At 42.6% G+C, this 24,836-nt stretch overlaps 1 protein-coding gene across 1 annotated transcript; it reads right to left on the bottom strand.

Annotated features, from left to right (window-relative positions):
• Window positions 1-766: 766 nt before the first annotated feature.
• Window positions 767-24,836, bottom strand: SUPV3L1 (Suv3 like RNA helicase). Its single transcript, XM_066600649.1, has 15 exons — window positions 24,457-24,836; window positions 21,478-21,555; window positions 19,716-19,823; window positions 18,287-18,401; window positions 17,751-17,919; window positions 17,447-17,558; window positions 17,277-17,354; window positions 17,051-17,142; window positions 14,441-14,621; window positions 13,979-14,072; window positions 12,367-12,586; window positions 11,469-11,549; window positions 2,627-2,803; window positions 1,950-2,098; window positions 767-1,235 (listed from the first exon to the last, which is right to left on the bottom strand). The coding sequence occupies exons 1-15, from the start codon at window positions 24,713-24,715 to the stop codon at window positions 836-838; spliced, it is 2,313 nt and encodes a 770-aa protein (XP_066456746.1). The 5' UTR covers window positions 24,716-24,836; the 3' UTR covers window positions 767-835.

Genomic DNA, 24,836 nt, shown 5'->3' with positions numbered 1-24,836 from the left:
ACCATTCATCAAATCACATCACAACTCTCATCCTTTGTATATCTGCCTGAGATGGAACTGCATGCCAAGTTTAGCAGCAAAATGACAACTTCTTCTAGATGCTTTTTTTTTTTTTTTTTTTTACAAAGAATGTATATGTGTGTGTGTATGTGTATCTTTTAAGAGAACAAAGTCCAAAGCCATGTCTAAGGCTGTAGTCATACTTGTCTTCGAGAGATCAGTTTCTGGTGGCTAAAACCAGAAGGGAGTAATACTGAGCACTTAGTCACTCAGAAAAGCTTAGTAATATTACACAATGTTCTGTGACCTTTGAAGGTAAATGAAGACTATGGTCTTTCTTCATTTACCATTGAACATTTGGATTAAGGATTAGGTTTTTCTCTTGATGGCTTTGTATCCAGACCTTATGGCTTGGTTTTAGAATGACCAGCTAAATAATGTTCTGTAACTAGAGATGAGCGAGCATACTCGCCAAGGACAATTATTCGATCGAGCATTGTCCTTAGCGGAGAATCTCCCCACTCGGAAGAAAAGGTTCGGCTGCCGGCGTGGGTGACAGGTAAGTTGCGGCAGTGAGCAGGGGGGGGGGGGGGGGGGGAGAGAGATCTCCCCTCCGTTCCTCCCCGCTCTCCCCTGCATCCGAACCTTTTCTTCCGAGCGGGCAGGTACTCACTAAGGGTAATGCTCGTCGAGTAATTGCCCTTAGCGAGTATGCTCGCTCATCTCTATCTGTAACCTTTTATCCCCTTCAACATCTAAAGCAAAATCCTTTTTGTCTAGTACAGTAGTTTTATTTTACAATAATAAAATATAAAAGTGTACATAATCTATTATACTATTTCTTCTTTCTTTCTTTCCTTAAAATGTCAGTTTCATTTAATTTGGACTGGGTTCTGATCTGACGAGACAAAAACTCTTTTTCCAACTGTTTTAACATCTCTGGTGTGAGCAGTCCATCCTGAACCAGTTTAGATGTGAGAGATACTTTCTTTGGCTCAGGATCTGCTGAAAGTGATTTAGCTCCCCTGATTTTCCTCAGTCCAGGTTTCAAAACATAATCCAAAATTCTTTCTGAGTCTTTAGAAGTTTCATCGATGATTTGAAGTGCTGTGCTACTTTCCGAAGCTCTAATAAGTTTGGTGATGCTATGAACACCTGTTTGAATGATGAAGTCCAATTCTCGCTGAATATCCCTGACAAGTGCGGCATCCGGAAACATATCCTTGAAGCGGTAACTGATAAAGAAACAGAGGATAAATGTAATATAAGCATTTACTACCATTAATAGCTGTGTATCAAACTTCAAAGTGCTCACAAAGGGAGGTAAACTTTAGAGAACTCCGAGGTACATTTGCAGACTGTCCCAAGGTTTGTAACCTTCCCTAGTCATTACAGCAACCTCACGCGTCACCAGCAGTTACCAGCAGCAACCCTTATGCACTAGTCTCAATATATCCACCTCAATTCCCGATTAGTCACAACAGTCCCAATCCTTGAGTCTGTATATTGTGAGCAGCCACTGGCAAACATGTAATGGCAACAGGTGGTCACCTACTGAAATGCACACTCATCTGAGTCAACCATGCAAGTTTATGAAAAGGTAATTAGAAATGACTATTAGCCAGACAAGTGTCAATAATCATTGCGTCTAAATGCACAGCCACAGTACACTATTCGTTTAAAGTTTGGTGGTCGCTCACTTTCAACTAGCATTAAAATGATCACTGGATCGCGATAGAATGTGAAGCGCTCAGCGAAAAGCCAGCGATCTAGTGGTGATCTGCCTGTCTAAACGCTCTGCAGGAGTGCCAACAACCCAAAAGTGACGTCAGGGCTCGTTCAGTCATTTAAACGACGGTCGTCTTGTCTAGGTGGGACATTACACTGCAAGCAGCCCATCTTGTTAAACATACATCCCTGATAACAATATAGATACAATTCCAACTCACCTAAACCACAGATAAAGATCAAGGACGTCATGTACAGCTTCTAGATGCATTAGATCTTTAATGGTTTTTGGAGAGGAAACGGGCCAGTTGCAATGTTTACAAACCCACTGGAAGGTAAGTGGCTCATTCCTGCTGAACTGACGGGCAAACTACAAAACAAAACAAAGAAAGATAGAAAACAATAGAAATATACTGAATACAGGTTTCAAAGCTAGCAATGCTGCAAGGATTGTCATCATAGACATAACAGTTTGACAGTTGCTTATTGTACTAACTATAAAAGCATAAGATTGTGGTCATAATGCTAAAGGTTTATAAATAGAGATGAGCGAACCTACTTGGCCACGCCCCTTTTTCACTCAAGTGGCGCGATTTTCGAGTACTTCCGTACTCGGGCGAAAAGATTCGGGGGGCGCCGTGGGTGAGTGGGGGGAGAGGGAGAGAGAGAGGGCTCCCCCCCCTGTTCCCCGCTGCTACCCCCCGCTCCGCCACGCCTCCCCCCGCCCCCCAGCGCCCCCCGAATCTTTTCACCCGAGTACTGAAGTACTCGAAAATCACGGTGCTCGATCGAGTAATTACTCGAAACGAGTAAGTTCGCTCATCTCTATTTATAAAGTAGGGAATAAAATCAGGCAGGTAAGGGGTTAACTATTTTAACACAAGAAAGTTATACTCACCCTTAATAGTGAAGTGCAAAGAAATGGTAAATTGCGGTTTATGGGAGCGGTGCAAAACACATAACGCACTCTTAAGTTTAGCGGTATATGCTGGATCATGTCAGCAACAAACTTGAAATCATCAATGTTGCACACAAAGTAACGTCCGTCCACTTGTGAGAGACTGACGAATATGTCCTGAAGGTTGGAGGATAGTGAAAAGATGGTAATTAGTAAATTACTAATACAGAGAAAAGTTGCTTGTATCATAATTCATAAACAAATCTATATTTTTACAATGCAGTTGCAAGAGGATCTGGATAAGTTGGGGCAGAAAAGTGACAAATGAGGCGTAACACTGATAAATGGAAGGTTCTGCACATGGGCAGGAAATACATGTCACCATTACACACTAAATGGGAAACCACTGGGTAACACTGACATGGAGAAGGACTTGGCGGTTTTAGTTACCTGTAAGCTTAACTACAGCAACCAGTGTCAGGAAGCTGCTGCCAAGGCAAATAGGATCGTGGGGTGCATCAAAAAAGGTCTAGGGGTACATGACGCGAACATTGTTCTTCCTCTTTACAAGTCACTGGTCAGATCACATATGGAATATTGTGTACAGTTTTGTGCACCGGTACTCAAGAAGGACATATCAGAGATTGAGCGCTTTCAAAGGCAGGTAACTACAGTAATAAACAGAATAGGCGGACTACAATACCCAGAGAGGTCATCAAAATGGGGATTATTTAGTTTAGAGAAAAACACGGCTGATGTAACATCTACCCCGAGAGTAATAAAGGATTAGATGTTGAAATTCAACTTGCTCAATCCTTATGTTTTCTCTGACTTCTGTCGGAAGACATGTAAGATAGTTGGATAAAATTGGTGGCTACACGTGGAGCCGTCCCCCCATCGATCTGCAGAGCGGGAGCCGCTGCCGACACAGAGGGCTCTGCTATCACCGGATCGGGTTAGTAGAGGAAGCAAGGCTCCACTGCCGGAGTGCTCCGCAAGTACCCCTGACAAGACAGGAGCACAGCAGACAGGCATCACCTGCCCTCACACACAGGGACAGTGAGCAGCCTGAACTGCACTGCACAAGCAGCCGCACAAGCCAGTACAGAAGGGAAAGTGAGAGCACTACTACTCCCACCATCTACACAGCAGCCTCTCTGGCATGCAGAACAGGCTTTATTCCATTCGACCAGAGCCCTAACACAATGCTTTCTGCCGCCTCGCCCGTCTCTTTTAGTCAACCTGAACCACCAGCAAGCGACACACAAACCCTCCAAGCGCTGTGGGTCATGATGCGCGCATTACCAACTAAAACAGACCTAGAAATGTAGTTGAGGAGGATGGAGGAGAAACATGAGGCGGCCATCTCAGCAGTGGAACACCCAGTGCAGGCTCTTACAGAACGTCTTACTACCCTGGAGCAGACGGCGGTTGCCCCCTCTATGGACTTACAACAACTCGCCTCCACGGTAGAGAAACAGCAAAAGCAGATCAGAGACTTGATGTTACACCTAGACGATATCGAAAATAGAGGTCGACGCAACAACCTGAAACTGGGAGGTATCCCGGAAGACATCCCACCTGAAGCTCTATACGTTTGCGTTACGGCCATCTTTAATAAGCTTTTACATCGCCCTGAGGATAGAGCAATTGAGTTGGACAGAGTACACCGTCTGCTAGGCGGAAGCGCGCGGAATACGAATCTTCCAAGAGACGTTATTTGCCGCGTTCACCTCTATAGGCAGAAGGAGGATATTTTACGCCCAGCCTGGGAAAAGGGGCCAATAAGCTTTAGAGGGACTGAGATCACCATCTTGCCAGACGTATCCAGGCTGACCCTAAACAGTCGGAGGCTGATTCATCCCCTGCTAGATGCAGCCCGCAGAGTGGACGCAATGTAGAAATGGGGCCATTCGTTCCACCTAATACTCCGCAGGAGAGGTCGCCTCTGTACGGTTAAAACACCAGCAGACCCATTTGCGGCTTTCTCTTTCCTAGAAGTACCTCCGATCCCGATACCGGACTGGACTCTACCAAAAGAAGAGTTTCCAATTAACTCACGTACTGATGTCGCACGTCGAGGAAACGACCAAATGAACATAGGCTGAGTACGGTCTTACCGCACTTCACAAGGAGTTGGGAATGCCCTCTGACACAGAATAAGACAAACCCCCTGCTGTTAAAATGTTTTCACACTAGACTCTAGTCCCGTCTGGGACGTTCAGGTTGCGGATCAGTTTTTTCTTATTGGTTGGATCAGAGCGAGTAGTGACAAAGAGAGGGCATGTTTAATTTTTAACGCCTTTCTCCGTAAAAGTGTTCTCTCTCTCTGTTCCCCCCACCATTAGAGTGCGCCGAGATTGCGGTTTTCTTTTTTCCAGCGCATTTCCACGTATCCCCAAGTAGGGTCTCAGGAACCCCGATGCCTTCCTGTTTTGGGGAGGATTGGACTACCTGAATATTTAAAAGTAGTTAACTGCAAGAATAATACAGCTGCCGATTGAAATTTGTCAGTCCTTTTCCTTTTTGTTTGTATAAACAGCACCTTACGTCCACCCCTCAGCCCCAACCCTTTTTTCCTACTTCTCCCCTCTGTTTTTTTTCATCTTCTTTCCCTTTCTTCTTTTAATTCAGGGTAGACTGCATAAATAATATTGACCATGTCTTCGGATTCCGCTAACCTTACTGTCCTCTCTATTAACGCGCAGGGCTTGAATATTCCTGAGAAGAGGTCCTCCATCCTCCGTTTACCCATGGAAAAAGAGGGCGCAAGTGGCCTTTTTACAAGAGACCCATTTTCGCTCCGACGCGGTTCCGACTCACGAATGCAAGATTTCCAAATGTTTACCACAGCACAAACAGAAGTCAAATCAAAGGGCGTTTCAATACTGATCGCCAACTCGGTCCCTTGGGAACATACGGAGAAGCACAGTGATCCAGGAGTCAGATATCTTTTCGTCAAGGGTAAGCTCGCCAACGCACCAATCACATTTGCTTCCGTGTACTCACCGAACACCAACCAGATTACCTTTTTGGAAGGGGGTCTGGAGGAGTTAGATGAATTCAGGACGGGCACCCTGATACTGGGGGGAGACTAACATTCCTATAGACCCTCAGGTAGACACCACCAGGGGTAGCGGCAGCCTTCAACTATCTGCATACCGTAGGTTTAAGAAAATTCTCCATAAATATCAATTGATAGACGCTTGGAGGATTATGCACCCTACCACCAAAGACTATACCTTTTTCTCCCCCCCCCACAACACGTACTCTAGAATAGACTATTTTTTGGTACATCACTCCACCCTAGCCTTACTAAAATCAGTAGAAATTGATAGTATTACGTTCTCTGACCATGCCCCTATTACCCTTTCGTTGTCACTCCCTGACTTACACAACAAAAAATGGCAATGACGGCTCAATGAATCCCTAATTCGAGACCCAGTAATATTCAATGAGATACACATAGCTATGGGGGAATACTTCGAACAAAACAACACTCCAGACATAAACCCACCAACACTCTGGGAGGCCCACAAATGTGTAATGCGCGGAGTGTGTATAAGCATCGGATCCTGTATGAAGAAACAGAGGGGAGCCCAACTCAGCAAGCTGTTAGAGCGCATTCAGGCGTTGGAATTGGTTCACAAGTCCACCCAGGATAGGTAACAAGGGGAGGAATTAACACAACTGAGGGATAGGGTGCGCATACACTGCTTAGATCAGGCAAAAGCGAACCTGACAAAATGCCGACGCCATGTTTACGAATTTGGCAATAAACCTAGTCGTACGCTGCGCACAGTTCGAGCTAGGACATATGTCCCCCACATCAACAATTCCAGTGGCACGGTTCTGCACACTCCCCAACAGATAGCTGAAACATTCCGCGAATACTATCAGACACTTTATAACCTGCCTTCCCCCCAATCAAACCAGGAAAAGACGTCCCGGAGGGCAATGATACAAGAATACCTCCAACAGTCGAACCTGAGCAGGTTCACACATGAAGCGATAGAGACAAACATCTAAACAAAGGGCCTGTTTTCATGGTTCGGTAGAAGCGCGATTTTCAAAATGAATATTCTCCCAAGAGTGCTGTATCTATTCCAAGCCTTGCCGATCCATGTACCCAGGCAGTTTTTCCATCATCAGCTCTCGCTTATGACCAAGTTTATATGGGCAAATAAACCAACCCGCATAGTCCGTAGCCCGCTGACCAGGCCAAAAAATGAAGGAGGGCTGGGTTTCCCAAACTTTCCCCAATATTACCAGGCAGCACATCTAGCTCGTATAGTGGATTGGCACAGACATCAAGACCTTAAACAGTGGATTGAAATAGAACAATTGTCTGCTCCAGTGTCCCTCATAGCCCTTCATTGGCTACAGGACCAGGCAACAACGGAACTAGTACGTCATCCTACAATTGGTCCCACAATGGCGATTGTGACCATAGTTTTCACTAAAACAGGCATCTCGCCTACACCTTCTCCCATGTTTCCAATACTCGGAAACCCTAAATTCTCCCCAGGTATCGAGAACAAAATCTTCCAAACCTGGCTTGCGAATGGCCGATTCCGTGCATGCGATATTCAACATGATGGTCACTGGCTTTCGGGGACAGATATGGGGGCCGTGATTGACCTCCCCAGGCTCCCATTCTGGCAATCTATTCAGCTGAGACACTTTGACATTCCTCCCTCATCCACGTACATTCTCTCGCCCCAAAAGGCAATTTGAATCTACATGTAGTGAGGTAGGCCCCTCCAGACACACACTGTCTAGAATGTATAGTTTACTCAATTCCCACCCAGAGTCCACATCCCCCAGCTATATACAGCATTGGGAGAAAGATCTCAATATTGAACTTAGTTTAAAGGAGAAAGAAAAAATTGATGTAATTACACACTCCTCTTCAATATCAAGCCAGGGGCAGGAATCGGGATTTAAGAGCCTTTCGCGTTGGTACAGGGTGCCCTCCTGTCTACATCGGAGGTTTCCCTCAGTCTCCCCTCTGTGCTGGAGATGCGGGTCGAACAAGGCACACTGTTGCATGTTTTCTGGGAGTGTCGGGTGCTTGCAGACTTTTGGACAGAAGTGTGGCGAATTACTTCCAAAGTTACACAATATCCTTTACTAAAATCCCCTGCTCTTTTCCTCCTGCATCACTGTGATATTTCTATATCGGTGTATAAAAAGTCAGTATTACGCCATCTAATAAGTGCTGCGAGATCTTGCATCTCTTCACCAACAGGCCTCTTCACCAACTGTTAAGCAGTGGTTCATGGAGATGGAGGACCTCACATCAGCAATTAAAAGGTACGCAAGAGAAATTTGTTAAGACATGGTACCATTGGATAGAATTCCAGAATTCTGAAGAATATACGATGTTATGTGCCTCATAAAACCTTAATATGATATACCCGACTTGTCTTCTGCTTCCCCGCTATCTGTAGCTTTCCCTAAATGTTTTTTCCCTTGTGATTGTGAAAAGCCAGCTGACGTAGGCACTGAATATTTGGCCAGACGAATAAACGCCAGGAAGCAAGCCCTAACGCAACTCACCAGGTTGGAAATAATTACTCTAAACGATACTCCTACATTGTTTTTCACTGTTTGTTTGTATTTTCTCTTCTTTTTTTCCTTTTCTCTCTGGAATTGTTCAGTCATAAGAAAAGTCAGGGAGAAAATCCCAATTTATGTACTATGGCTAATGTATAATTTGTTACTGAACGAAAATCTGAAAATGATAAATAAAGAATAAAAAAAAAATTAAAAAAAATTGGTGGCTGCAATACCCAGAGAGGTTATCAAAATTTGGATTAATTAGTTTAGAAAAAAAAATACGGCTGAGGGGCAACTTAATAATTATGCATAAATATATCAGGAGGCAATACAGAGATCTCTCCCATGATCTGCTTATACCCAGAACTGTGACTGTAACAAGTGGGTGCCCTATACGTCTAGAGTAAAGTAGGTTTCTACACCGACATAGAAGGAAGTTCTTTACTGTAAGAGCAGTGAGACTACGGAATGCTCTACCTAAGGATGTGAAAAACAACTATAATAGAAAAATCCTCCTGCGCTCTTTTTTCGGGGTCTTGCGATCCAGTAAGGGAAACTATAAAGTCTCCACAGTAGGGAAAAAATATTTAATTGTACAATTGTACATAAAAAACCTATATAACATGTAAAAGTCTTGCAACGCGTTTCGGCACTAATATCAGTGCCTTTTTCAAGCATGACAAATTAAAACAAACATTACTATTTATAGGGTTACTCACATTTCATAGTGACGGAGTCCGGAGCCTGCAACGTGGGATGCCAGTCTCTCCCTCGCTGACGTGTTGATCAAGCGTCGGGTGATTAAGTATGACGGTTCGATGAAGTTACGCCATTTACGTAGCTACGTATAAACCTACGCAGTTTACGTAGCAGTGTCCATACGTGCGTAGGTTTATACGTAGCTACATAAATGGCGTAACTTCATCGAACCGTCATACTTAATCACCCGACGCTTGATCAACACGTCAGCGAGGGAGAGACTGGCGTCCCACGATGCAGACTCCGGACTCCGTCACTATGAAATGTGAGTAACCCTATAAATAGTCATGTTTGTTTACTATTGGTGGAGGTGGAGATCCCGCTTTGCACCAGGTGAGTAAAAAAAACGCTTATCCTTGATTTTGGATCCCTGTGTGGTGGCGCAGATCTACGGTTTGAGAATACCTAAGGATGTGGTGATGGTAAATTTGATAAAGGCATTTAAGAGGGTCCTGGACACCTTTCTTGATCGATACAATATTACATATTATATCACTGAGTACTTCAGACGGGTCGGTGATCCGGGGAATATTGCGATTGCCAGTTTAGAGTTGTTAAGGAATTTTTGTCCTTAAAAATGGGGGAAATTGGCTTCTACGTCAATGGAGGTTTTTTTTTGCTTTTCTCTGTATCAACATTGTGGTGGCAATAGGTGGAACTGGATGGGCATGTGTCTTTTTTCGGCCTTATATACTAGGTTACTGCCTCTTCTAAATATAAAGCTTCCCGTGTAAAATCTAGATTTAATTTCTTCTTTAAAATCAGATGATTTTTATTGAATTTTTTTGGAATACAACAAAAACAGTAGCTAAAACCCATAGTATGTTAAACAGGAATCAGTGAGGGAAATAAAGCACTGCTACAGACAGAGTATTAGGTCATCTAAAATACAAAGAATCATATCTTCTCTTCAGTAAATCCCATATAGCCCATCAAAACTGTACAAGAATTGTACTCAATGTCACGTCCAGTGGACTGAAATATTTGAGAGTCATCTAGTTACTCACCAGACAACTATAGGCCAAAGCATCAAAGACCAAACCGGAACTATCCATCCATGGGGCCCATATTTTCTCAAAGCGCCAGAGACTACGCTTTTTAAGCTAGGTATATTTCTCTAGTTTCCCCAATTTGAGCTATATTTACTTCTCACTTGTCCCGAACAATCAAAGTAGCTTTGCCAAAGGTCTTGATATATAGTAGAAATATAGTAGACACTTTACGTAGTCTTTACATAGCGCCCACAACAGACAGCAAGTCAATCACTCTGTCCTCTTGTACCCTCATATCCATTTGTCTACTTTGTATAGCCTAGGCATGGTACAATTTAAGATATTGAAGCCTGACAACGGCTGAAATTCTCCCAAGTTAGGATTATGCCATAAGGGTGTATATTTAGTACAGCCGAATACATATCTCAAAGCTTTAACTATCCAATACCCTACTTATCAGATGCAACGTGGGGTAATTATATCATGAAAGCTGAAATTTCCTCGCATTCAAAGCCACAACCTGGCCAATACCATCCCAATAGAGTCAGTTACTGGAATCTCCCCCCTAGAAAATCCAGTGGCTTGGTAAGGCCAACCCCCCACCCCTCCGAGTAAAACAAAGGATCTCCATGTTGAAATCCAACCCGCCTGAACCTCGTTTTTTCCCAGCTGTCAGATCCCCATACACACTGGATCTTCAATGGATTTTGATATTAATCTAATGTGTATGGATTGATTAGGATAGGATGTTCAGCAGAACACAAGGCTGGGCAACTAAGAAAGTAAACAATGATTGAAAAGAAAGTGAAAATCACCACATGTGGCCAAGGTTTGTACTTCAATAGGACTGTGTAATGTATGGAGCTGTCTGCTTCCTGCTGCAAGACAGTTAGAAATGGGACAACCCCTTTAAGAGAGTCTTTGAAATATCAATTATAGTTTTAAGTACCCTTTAAACACATGACATATGAAAAAAAAAGTCTATCTGATGTATATAGAGTTCATATTGAATTGCGGCTGCGATTTAGTTCCCACAAGCGAAGAATTGCTGTGATTCTGCACTCGTGGACGCCGGTGTTGTGCTTTCCATAGCAACGCTATGAAAAGCTTCACCCAGCGTGATCGCTGGAGGATCAACGCCTGTGAACGTGCAGCCTTAGAGAGTGTGAGGTATAGAGGGGAGTTAGACATTTTTCTAATGTATGTGTCTAAATATTTTTTGGGGGGGAGGGAGGTGAGAGGGTGAAAGAGATTGTGATTTACTTAAATATAGTTATAATTAATTGCATTGTTTGGGTGGCTAATGATACATTTTATGTATATTATGCTTATGCATGTATGGGTGTGTAGAGACTAAGGCGTAATTGTATTCAAGAATAACTTCAATTTAAAGTGATCTGATATGAAAAAACAGACACATGACCCCAATGTTTTAAATCAATGAGATGACGCTGGGTGAAGCCTCTAGTGTATGGTACAAATACCCCAGGTGTCAGGATTTTTTTTGCAATTCCATATCACATACTTACTACAAGGTTAGAGAGCGTAGCATCAGGCAGATGGTACGCAAACATTTCAATCTGCTCCGCTGTGGGATGCAACCCTGCGGCCTAATGACAAAGAGAAATGTGATATTTACAATCAATAAAACAAAATAAAAGCATCTGCTACGTACTTTCTAAAAAGATAAATAGTTATTTTCAATAACAAGTGAAACAGTTATACTATAAGAACCAGGTAATACTGATATCTGATATCAATACTGATATCTAGTGGATCCCAACTAAAGGCCCATTTACAGGTAACGATAAATCGCTCAGAATTCGTTCAAACAACCGAAAATGAGCGATAATCATTACATGTAAACGAACTCTTCGTTTCAATGATTTCAAGGTGAACTTAAAGTATCTCTCAATAGTCTGCACGCTGTTATCTCCACGGGAGGCGGCAGATAATATTGTAATCTGCTTTCAGCTGCGGAGAGAACAATGCAACTGTGTGCACAGCTTGGCGTGCGATTAATCACACGCTGGGCTCTGCAAACATCTCCTGGAGGTCCTTTTACATGTAATGAAGATGATAAAGTGTTAATGGCCATAGACACTTTATGCAAATTGATTGCTAAATCTTTCAGTCATTTCAAAAAGATTATCTTTGCGTGTAAATGGGCCTTGAGGCTGGCCATACACATTAAATGGCCAAATGAACGCTCAGCCGAAAACCAATAGCTATTACTCCTGACCCCCCCCCCCCCCCCCCCGTCCCACATGCATACATATATATATATTCTCAATAGGGAAAAGAGAGTAAGCGGCTGCCAGACACCTCTGAAAGAGCATATATTATAGAGGCGATATCTTGGTATTCCTTCATTTTGCTCTGCTCATAAAGTTTTACTCTTTCATAGCTGCCTTTATTGTACTTCACCTGTATATCATCAACAGATTTGTTCATAATTTCCTTCAGCAGATGCAGATCGTCCTGGAACATGGTGGTAACTTCACCTTCCTTAAACATGGAGCTGAACCTGCCAGCTCTACCCCCTATTTGCAGAGCCTGAGACGTGGTGATCGTATCGATCTCTTTCTCCCCTTTTTCGTTGATTGTTGGTTTTAACAAGGAATTGAAAATTATTCTCTTTATGCTCCTAATAACAATAAAACGAAAAAAGAAAAAGAAAATTGTAATATTCATACCAAGGGCACATTAATCTGAGAGCTACAGTGACATTTATGCCATAAGCCTGTACTAACCCTTGTGGCCATGTGCAAAAAAAATACACATTTTCCGGAACCTGCTACTACCTGCTTTAACACTGGAGTGCTTCAGCTTGTATGGTGTTAATGCAATTTCCTAATACATGAGTGTAAGCTCACTAAAAACCGATGACGGGAACATCCCCTAAAATAGAGAGGTTTCATTGTGGATCAGAAGTAAAACTTTCTGTGCTCATTTCCTCCTGTGGATGTAATGAAGATACTGTGCAGGATTCAGCATTGGTAGGACAAAGTATATAACGCCTGTGAAACACCAATCAACCTTTACTCTAAATCACTGGTTCAATACTAGCCATCTCACCCTTTACCTTACAATAACTTCTGTGATAAGACTTCTGACTACCTGGCCAAACATTGCATTGTAGAAGTAGATACATTTTTTATCAAGTGACCCATGCCCTCCCTATATACTTGACTAACAATATACAACTCTGAATAAGGATGATACAGCAGATGTGCATAGCCAGATAAAGGGAATGAAAGCACATACAATGCAAGTAACCTGCTGTTCACATAAATACTCCCCTAATAAAGGAGGTCAAACTGAAAATAAAAAGTTAATGGGATTTCATCATGCAGCTCTGGTCTAAAGGTGCGTTTAGACCTAACAATTACGAAAGTGAACGATAATCATTCAGTTTAAATGTGAGCCAATGACAATGACGAACGAGAATCGTTTGCTTTTCATTCAGTTTCAAGGAATGTGCAAATAAGGGAGATGGAACAATACCTCTGCAGTGCCCCCTATTGGAAGGCAGCATTACTGCAAGTCAATGTCAGGCTCTTTATATAAGCCTTGTAACATTATACTTTATACAAGCATTTTTACAAGGCTTGTATAAAGAGTCTAACATTGACTTGCAGCAAGAATGCTGCCTTCCAATAGGTGCCGCTGCAGAGGTATTGTTCCATCTCCCTTATTTGCATATTACCCAGAGGAGCATGAATGGCCTTATAAGTCCCTCACTCACTCAGCTTCTAGGTGCTCTCCCTAAGGAGAAAAGATAGTGTTCCTGACATAGGAATGTGAAACATTGAACGATTCTCAACGATGATCTGCCTCTTTAAACAGACTGCACAAGCACAAACGATCTGGCGATGACATCACCAACTAATTTGCTCGGGTAAACAAGAATCGTGCATTTCTTGTTGCGTGTAAAATGGCCATTAGTCAGATAAATAGTAGTTCATACTTATTTTATAGAACCTACTACATAAATACATGACCATGTATATGAGAACACTAAAAAAGTTCAACTCACAAGTTCAGTCCCATTCCAATGGCATCTGTGGCCACCAAGATTTTGCAAGGATCATTTGGGTCATTAAATTTGTTGGCCTGAGATATTTTTGTCCCTAGAAGAAAAAGTCAGTTTTAATAGAGTGTTTATGCTGACTGAGGAAGAGACAAAGAGCCAAAATCACCTTATATACAGACATTAATAAGATACTGAAATCGTGGTTCAGTTGGTGCAGTGCTCTCTCTTCAACCCAAGAAGTTTGGGGGTTCTGCAAAAAGGCTCTAAAAACAAGATCTGCTGACGGATTTGGCTCGGCTATAGAAGCGATGCATGTCCTGTTTAGAGCAGTAAGCAAACGACCCAGAACTCCGACGACTAGCCCAACTACACTTAGACATCATATGGATGTCTTGTAAAGTGCCTATGTCTTACAATGTGATGGGGGAGGTATATCATTTTAAAATCAAAAGTAGAATAACTCACCTGGAGGAAGGCTGCCATAAATGACAGCACATTGTAAACCCCGAGCCTCAATCTGCCGGCTGACAGAGAAGATGTCGTTCTTGTTGAAACAAACTATACAGTCGCCAGGCCTGAGATTATCCAATGATTGAAGTGCATGATCCAAAATCTTAAGAGAAGTCAGTCTTTCATAATTCCGTACCTTAAGAAAGAAAAACACGGTTTATGTAATAATCGCTCCTGCAGTCTAACGAATTAACCAGTTTGGGTCATTTTATGTGCCCTCATATTAAACTTAAGCTCTGATGCAGTCAATTAGGGATGAGTGTCCTATTTTTCTTAATCATGGCGGCCATAAAAAGTCTATTAAATGGTCACTAACTTTTCAAACAACTTGTGCTTTTATCATAACCAGTGTGACAACTAGCAAATGTGCAAGATTATTTATTTACCTTAGATAACTTTTTTGTGCTGCAAAATCACTCTAAAGTGTTGGCCACTAGGGGTTTCCCCTCCTCCTAACTCAATGTCCAGTGTCTTGGAGCAGAAGGATCAGTCATCCTGTTCACTGAAATCTATGAGCGCAGAGGGAAGTGGAAGTAGGAGGAATGAGAGACACAGAAAACTCATATCTACACTGCTGAGTTTTGCTGTACACTGTCCTACATAATGTTATGTCTAAGTGTGTTTTAAGGACAGTTAGAGACCAGAATTTGCCGTTCTCTACACAGTCTATAGAACAAAACACAGCAGCCAGGCTCCTCCCACCACTCATGTGAGAACTGAGAATCAGATGTATGCCCTGCAGAGATGAAAACGGGTAAAAATGTAGGATACAAGTCTTATAATGACCAGAAATCGGCTTATCTCTTATGTATACACATGGCAACTTATTCTGAAGAGTCTTTTGAAAGCATAGGTAAGATGTAACCCATAATCTACCTCTGTATGGAGATTTAACAGTTTTGTGTGTTTCATTTTTCAGAGGATTTAGTTAGAAAGCCAAACTTGTAGTGTACAGCATTGCCAAATTATGGAGGTATTCTCTTAAAGGAACCATATTGGCAGTAGTCCATGCACCACCATATGACCCAAATAATCTGTAGTGCCTCATTTATAGACTACACTTAAAGTAGTTGTGACAAGATTAGAAGTTATCACCTACCATAGGATAGGGAATAACTCAGTGGTGTAGGCCCGATTGCAGGGAACCCCATTGTTCATGAGAGCGGGGGTCCTGATGGTCCCCCAATGACTGGAGCGACAGTCAAAAATGTGTGCTGCTGCTCCATTCACACAAGGGCACTTGGGACCCCTGTTCTGCTGATCACTGGGGATCTCAGCGTTTAGACCCGCACCAGATAGTTATCCTCTATCATGTGGTTAACAGATAAGGGGATTGTGCCAGGATTTGAAATAAAAAAAATTTGGGGTGGAAATTGAGAATTATTTGTGCTCTAAAAAGACACCCATTTATTAAAAAAGAAAGGCATGACTGCGTGCATACACATTTACAAATTTGTGGCAGCATGGTTTAAAATAGATGTCACAAGGTCTGTGGATTTTAGACAAGATCATATTAGAAAACATAAAATTAAAAAGAAAAAAAAAGTCCTGTCCCATGTCAAGGTATCTTAACCCCTTAAGGATGTGGCTTATTCTGGCCATGAGGACGCAACGATTTTGGGGGGATTTTCATCTCCACTTTTCAAAAGCCATAACTTTATTTTTCCGTTGACACAGCTGTATAAGGGCTGTAATTTTTATTGCTACTATTTTTGGGTGCCTGTAATGTATCGCAAAACTTTATTTTTTATTTTTTTTTGGAGCAGGGAGTGAAAACATCAATTCTGCTATTGATTTTCTTTTACAGCGTTAATCAAACAGCATAAATAACATGATACATTTTTTTCTGCGGGTCGGTACGATGATGACAATACCAAAAATATAATTTTGCTTAGATTTTTCCACTTTGCACAAGAAAAACCCTTTTCGTAAATTATTATTAATTTTTACACCACTGCATTCAAAGTCCCATAACTTTTTTGTTTTTCCATGGATGGAGCTCTGTGATGGCTTATCTTTTGTGTGTGACGAGCTGCAGTTTGTATTTATACTATTTTGGGCTAAACTGCCTTTTTGTTCACTTTTAATGCATTTATTTGGGAGGCAAGACAGACAAAATAAGTATTTTGCCTGTTTTTAGGGGGGAGGTTACAGTTTTTGCTATGCAGGATAAAAAGGTGTTCAATTTATTGCACATGATACCAAATAAGTGGTTTTTAAGAAAATAATTTTTTATACAAATAGGTTAAAATGTGCAAGAAAGGCTTTTTCTTTTTTAAAAAACACTATTATTTTTACATTTTCCCTGTAAGTTTACGTCCTGTTGCGCTAAGCACCCCACAGCCAGGTCGTAAACCTACATCCTGTGGCGTTAAGATATTAATGCAACTCTCGGCTCTGGTGAACTCCAGCGTCACTTTTTTCTTATACTTGTTACAAAACTGTAGGGAAAAACAACCAATTTCTAATGTCCAGAGCAGCCGCTCTTCATACTGGTGACCTCTATAGAGTATTGCTATACTAAACATAACAAAAGTAATGGAGATAATAGCAAAGTACTGTTACCTCTACTTCTTCACCAGTAGTGTACAACAGCTCCGTCACTAAATTAATAGCAGCCGCCTCCCCACATATATGGATTTCTTGTGCACACAGGCCTGGAACAGAAAATTGAGCAATTTCAATTGAAAAGACGACAAATGTCTAAAAAAAAATCAGAGAAAGAGGAGAGCGGAGACAAGGTAGAAAGGAAACAAACGATAGTAAAAAGTAGTATAGAACAGCCTTTTACCTAGAAGTGCCCTTGTCCAAGCCCAACCTCTACTAGGATCTCTAATCATCTGTATTTCATCGATCACTGCTACCTCGTCTGGATAAAATACAAACAATAAAAGACCACATTGTTATCCTAGCACTTAGATGATAAGGCTGCTCATACAGATTGTACATGAAGTTACATACAAGGCGTGTTCATACTGCACATCTCCACTGTGCACGCTGCATGTGCCGATGGCTTTCCTTCTGGATCAACGAATATCAGTTCCTCCCCTGTGATTAAATCACAAGGAACGTCCTGCAACAAGATAGGAAAATGCACTAAAATATATTATTTTAAGCCTGTCCTAGATATCTCGCACTTTTTGCTAGAAGCAATAAGTCCCATTCTAGCTGAATAGATATGAATTTTATTTCCTCACTGGAGTATATAATGCTTGTAAAATTAGACAATATGCAGACCCAATATAAAATGTAAGCCGATTCTCACCAAATCATTGCTCTTCTTGTAGATCTCGTGCGCAAGTAGTTTTAACGGACCACAATACAACCCGGACTTGGCACTCAGGTATCTCTGGATCGCGTGATAGGTTTTACCACTGTTAGTAGGTCCAGCGTGAAAAACAATCTTGCGGTGAATGGCCCTCGCCTCAGGATACCTATACCAAAAAGCAGAGTCAAAAAAGGTTCATACTGCTGTAACGGAGTCATACATAGGGTGGTTTCACATCTGCGTTGGGACCCTTGGTTGGAGGATCTGCTGCAGATACGGCACAAGATACCGTGCTTTTTCTTCTGGCTAAAACCCGGCCAGCTGAGCAAAAAGGGAACAGACCTCATTATACTCAATGGGGTCTGTTTGGTTTCATCCTAAGACAGAGCCGTTCAGCCTTGGTGATTCCGCTTTCCTCCTCCCCAAATGGAGCAGCAAAGTGAAATCCCCAACGTAGATGTGAAAGCACCCCAAAACTTGCCATTTAATACAGTATTTATAGTGTTGGTACGCTAACGGAAATAAAACTCTACCAGTTAGGAGGTAATCTCAGGTCACTTATTTTGCGGAGATCATCTATACAATCCAGCATTGGGAAGACTTGTTTGGCGTGCCTCATGAAGAATGGGAAAATGTCATCCATGTGTCCTAAATAGAGAAAGCAGCCATTACTAAAGGACACAATTGGTATCAAGCAGAGCAGCTTCAGAAGATTGAAAACACATGGAGTAAGTGTTGGCACATTGCCCGAATTTTTAGAAGGGACATTTCTTAGAAAAGGACTGAAAAAGACAGTCTAATGAAAAGAGGAAACCAGCTACATTTATCACTGGCAACGAATCCTAATGTAAAATGGGCCAAGTACAAGTAACTATCATTTTTACTTTATTCCGTGCTTTCAATAGCATTTCCCATAAATCACCATTGGGCTTTCCAACGGGCGGTTCCTCATCCAAAATCATCGGGGCGCTCTCCGCACAGATTGACGTCTCCATTTCAGGGTGGACATGCCATGCGTTGGCACTGCACTTCTGACTTAGATGCATGTATGCAACGTCATCGAAGCTATGGGGAGGCCAACAGACATTATTACGCAAAGCAGGAAGTCTAGTGCAGGCGCATGGCGTCCCAAGCTGGAGACGGAGAAGTCAATCATCAATGTGGAAGGGAAGGAGCCTGGATGACTTCTAATGATGATGGTTATTAAAATACTGAGCGGGAAACACTACAAGAAGGATTTTTTGCTTTTGAAAGCATGAAATAAAATTAAAAAAAAGGTAGATTTACTGTCACATGTGATTGGCACATCTTACGTTGGCGATATTTAGCTTGTGGAACTAATCCTAACAGACTTTAACCCTTTCCAATCCATTGTCTGACCTCTGAAGACATTATGATTTAAGGCTGTACAGCTCCGATGTTGGAAGACGTCCGTCGGGGTTCTCTTACTGTATATTGCCAGCCTCTCTACTGTCGGAAACTATCCAATGTGTCACCTGATGCAGTACTGGCTTTAGCCAGCATATAGCGCCGTTGTATAACGGCAGAAAAAGAGTAAGCCCCATAGGAAAACCAGGATACTAATTGGATTGAAAAGGGTTAAACATGTCAAAGTCTTCCTTGATGAGCTATGAGCTGGGATCACCACAAATCTATAAAACAAAGGGGTGCCAATGCCCAGTCCCACCATTGGCTTTATTAGCTTAGTGGTCGATATAGGTAAATGTTGTCGGCGCTCCCGTAAAGTTGAATAGATCTGCAATGCAGATGTGCACTATCAACCCATTTATGTGGATGGGAGGGGGGACAACATTTAGTTAAAGTCAGAAGGATGTGAAGGTCCCCCATGTCTCCCTGTCCACAGACCTCCCGATGAAAGCGTTTCACGTGTTGCGTAGTTTTTTTTAAAACAAATGTAAATAAGAAAATGAAAAACTCCTCTATGAATCGCAGGACACTTACCGACTGAGCAGCAAATATCATTCAAGACTATGTGTAAATCCACTTGCAGAGGGTCATTTTCCATAACGTATCTTCTGAAGCTTATAAACGCTTGATGAAAGAGACGAGCTGGAAGCCACCAAGATAAAAAGCGTTAGTTTGAACCCTAAAAGGAGAGGCTGTACGGCGCATTTTCCAGAAGAGTAAAAATAGTCCTCGCACTCTTAGGGAGTACTTTTAGCCAATGAGGAATACAAGATTTACAGCAATTCAAATTAATACTCAGGATTATGTGGTATTGGCTATATAGCTAAGAAAACATTACTAGAACTTTTACCAATGGAGGATTTACTGAATGCTAAACCTGTTTTACATCATGCACTCAGCTGAAGGCTGCGACGTTACGTAACTTCTGCAAAAGATGGGTGACGTCACATGTGACTGCAGCCCGAGGACCAATTGACAAGGGTGTATTTTCTGTTCGTATTCAGTTTTTTTTTTTAGTGGCCAAACGTGGACTCATTGAATTAACGTGGTGTGTAAAAGGGCTTATTTTATTTTATTTTTTATACACAAACCAATGATGAATGGGAAAAAAAATTGAAAATTACATCATGTTCTACTTGGTCCGTATTCATGGATCAAAATCACCCACTAAAGTCTATTGGTTCATTAAAAATAAAATAAATATGCAGTGACTATGCATTGGCATCTGAATTTACTGCTTTTTTGCACACCCCCTTTTTCTGTGGGTTGTGACAAAACTGGCATCACTTAGGCCTTCTTGCTTTTTTTCAGGCACATGTAATAAAACACAGTGAACACGGATGCAATACAGAAGTAAGAGACACGCATTGAAAACGCTGCGTCTTTCATGGACCAAAGTTGCATACACCAGTGTGAAGGCCTTTTTACATGGGGTGATTATCGTTCGGGTTGTTCAGGCTCCTGCGGGGTTTTGAACAATAATTATCCCGTGTAAAAAAAAAAAAAAAAGCATGCAGAAACTGAATGACTGGATGAGAGTCGTTCAGTTTTAAGCAGCTTAAAATCTGAAAGCTCATTGTTCAGTGTAAACAGCAGCTGTTCAGTAATGAGCAGCCGCTGCATACAGTAAATGGAGAGGGGCAGGAGAGAGAAATCTTCTTCAGCCGCCCCGACTCCCTGCCCATGTAAATGGCCTTTCATGAGCCCTTAAACAAATGCAGAGAAATGCAATTACCCTTAGTTGGTTGCACATAGCAAGCAACCAATCCAATAACAGATTTAATTTTGCAACCTGCATTAGGAAACGTATACAGTAGTAATGCTGCCTTTTCTTCCCCCACATAGTAATAATGCCCCCTAAAGCCCCCCATCTAGTAATAATGCTGCCTTCACATAGTAATAATGCCCTCTTAAGCCCCCATCTAGTAATAGTGGTGTCTTGAAATAAATCTGATGCGGTGAGCCCTTGTGTTTTCTTCCTTCACATGTGAACTATGCTCCTTGCTCGGGCCCTATTAGCGCAGGAGCTTTAGTTCATAACAAAAGCAATAGAGAAAGGCTACATCTATTGCCAAATCTAACAGGCCTTACAAGAGGGTTCTGTGGATTTTCGTCATTTCACGGAGTACTGACTACTCGGATGCTGGCGTCTGTACTCGCCTGTCTAGTAAGCAACATCGCACAGTAGTGCGTGTCCACTGCTTATCTATGGCAGGCTGAGGATGAAGGATCTATAACCCAAAGCAGAGTTCCCATTTGCAGTCCAGGTAAATTAATACACAGTAATCTCTCTCACCGTCCAACCCATTCTCTGACGCCAGTTTTTGTATTTCTTTTCTTCTGTAAAACCTGTTTAAAATATTCAATACTTCATCTAGAAAAGAAGAATATTGAAATATAAGGGACACGTAAGAGACTTTCCAAACATGCATAACATACAACTACACATAGCCATTTAAGTATCATTAAGCCGGCGTCACATGGGCGTAAGCGCATTTGTGCAATGGGAGTTGCGTATTAGTTCTTGCATATGCATGTTTTACTATACTTTTTGAGCATGCAAAAAAACGAGAAAAAAAAAAAAACCCAACCATGGTCCCATTCATTTAAATAGGCAAGTAGCGTAATTCGTTCAATATGTGCGCTTTCCCTGCGCAAATGCACAGGAATATAGAGAATGCTTGCGAGCCTGCCAAGAGCATACGCACTAACTTTTCAAACTTGTGCTTGTATCATAGTGTGAAAATGAGCAAAACTGCTATTAGATTTACCCAAAATGACTTTTTGTGCTGGAGAAAAAATAAAATAAAAAAATCACCTTAGAGAACTTCTCCCTTTCTTCTAGCTTGTTGTCCACTACCTGCTCTCAATTGATGAACGTGCAACATTAAAACAAGAGTGTAGAAGGATGAGACATAATGCTCGTTGAAATGTATAGAGAGCAGAGGGGAGTGGGAAGCAAGGACTCACATAGACGCTGCAATATAATAGTCACTTTTATTGTGTTTTAGCTACAGAAATCATATCTCCACTGCTCAGTCTTGATGTACATTTTACAACAACCTGATTTTATGTGTGTGTTACAGACAGAGGGGGATGTGCAGTTCTCTGTGTACAATCTATAGACACGGCACAGCAGTCAGGCTCCTTTCACCAGTTCTGAGTGGAATGAGAATCAGATGTACACCTTGCAGAGGGGCAAATGAGGAAAAATAAAAGCAGCAAGTCATTATGGCCAGAAATAGTGTTATTCCTCATTCTAAAAAGTCATCTGAGAAGTTAGGTATGTTTAAACAAGTAATTTACTACAATACATAATGTCCTTCTTCTGGGTGCTGGATTCTGCTCATAAGCAAATGTATATAAACCAACACCGCCAACTCTTGTACAGGCCTCAAGATCAGGGACCAAGTTTAACAAAAAACAAAATTATATATTCTACATTTTCCCACAGGAACTCTTTACAGCAGATTCATAAAAGATATGACTTTTATAAACCACTTCACAAAGTAGGTCAAAAGTTACACAAATGTCCTTGGATTTAAGCTTTTAGTGAATCCTCCTAGACTTTGCAACTAAGTTCTTCCAACCACATCTGAATGATGGATAAGTTGGAGAAAAACAAACTGCGACCTTGTTTACAAAAGGAACAGAATTGCAACTGACTGAATCATAGAATGGTAATAAATCAATTTTATTAAATCTGAAATATAACAACTGAAAGGGAAAAAAAGGAAGGCGTGATTAGCGGTACGATGCATCAACAGAGACTTATCAATGCGTGACTTGTCGGACACAATTTCACTGAAACAACGGTGACCGTAACAATGACATATACATCATGTGCATGCCTGATACCTTTGCAAAGGTATTATTGTATCTTAACACCACCGGAACTAGCCATGATACACTGCCACAACCAACGCGAGCCGCTGGACTGGCTGGTCAGGGCAGCTTCGGCCAAGTGCTAAGCTGCTCACAGTCGGCCCCACTACCGCTCAGCAGCGCTCACATCTGGCAAATTAGACCCTGCTTTTGTCCTGTGGATGATATCTGTGGTGCTGCCTGTGGCTAGTGCTCCGCTGCACACTTAACCACACCGGCACAGTGCATTGCGCTCCTCCATCTTGCATGGTCCACTCCCTCCCCCGCTATAACAGTGGCCACCGGAACTGCTGTCATGGACTACTCTGCTGGGTGCGTTGCTTCCAAGCTCTGTGCTGTGAAGGTTCCCTGCTGACACTTAAATGCCCTCAAGTGTCAGTGGGACGGGCGCCACAGTCGTGCCTTCACCCCTCCCAGCTCTGCCGCTGTCACTGTCCTTAGCCGGCTAAAGGGAAGAACGCCGACCGCCGTAGGGGACATTGACAGGAGGGCATTCAGCCCGAGAGCCAGAGGAGAGATTTACAGCAGATGGCTGGGGAGAGGACGACGACGGCAACGACAACAAGAACAACAACAGCAGCAGCAGCCGAGGCTGGAGACGATGACAGCAGGCGCTGGGTGGGGAGCGGCGGAGCAAACATTGACAGAAGACGGCCATTAAGGCCGAGCACTGGAGGAGACATTCTCAGGAGCAGCAGCCCATGAATCCTGAACGGTGGACAGGACATTCACAGCAGCAGCCTGGGGAGATGATGCCCACCCATTTCCCTGGCCAGCCAATCCAGCAGGTGCGTGGGTTGTTGGAGTGTATCTTGTCTCCACCCCCTAGTTCCGGTGGCATCAAGATACAATAATACCTGCAAACACAAAGTCCATTTATCATTCAAGGCATCGTCTAGAAGCTGTAACTGGTACTGCAGCTCTTCCCCATTTCCAGGGGATGTACCAAGATATAAAGTAGGTCCCTACCCACAGTGGTTGGTGGGGGTCTAACCACTGGGACTCCCACTGATCCTGAGAGCAGAGGTCCCAACAAAGTCGTGGTCACACATGCACACCGCTGCTCCATTCATGTAATGGACCGTGTCGAGTAGGAGCACTCGGCAATCTGCAGTGCACAGGTCCAACTGTGACCTCATCTATGTTGGCGCCGCTGTTCTCAGAATCAGTGGTTAGATTCCTACCAGTCATAAAGATGCCCCGTGGGTAGAGAATAACTTTTTGTTTTGGCACAACCATCTTAAAGGAAGCGGACTGAGATGCAATACCATACACTGCCAATTGACAAGAGGGGCACTGTTTTAGCAACCCATTTAATGTGTCTATCAGAAAGTGACTAATTAAAGATCTCCACCATATTCCTTTGGAGAAGCAGCCCCCCCACACTTACTCTTATTAAGAGGCTTGGTCAGCTCAGCCCCAATGTCTGACTCCAGGCTTTCAGTGTTTCTAAGCTCCACAGGGACGAACAGTGATGTATCCAGGCGCTTGTCGTTATCATTAGAGAAAGGCCTGTACAAGGACCGCGTCCTCGACCATCCGGTGACCGAGCTAAGGACGCCATTCCTGCAGGGAGCAGGAGATTGCAGGCTGCGGGTAGATGCCTGAAAGCAGCACCGGGCCAGAGAAGACACCCGCTTCATGTACATTGCGGGAAGGTCACATAAACGGGACTACGGAGCCGCTGGCTGCAGCATGCGCTCGCTAATGATCCACACAGTAAGTTACAAGCATGAGCGGCGCAGTCCGATGACGTAAAAGACCAGACTA

Source organism: Eleutherodactylus coqui, chromosome 4 (assembly GCF_035609145.1).
Source record: "Eleutherodactylus coqui strain aEleCoq1 chromosome 4, aEleCoq1.hap1, whole genome shotgun sequence".
Lineage (NCBI taxonomy): Eukaryota > Metazoa > Chordata > Amphibia > Anura > Eleutherodactylidae > Eleutherodactylus > Eleutherodactylus coqui.
This window is presented reverse-complemented; position numbering and strand designations above follow the sequence as displayed.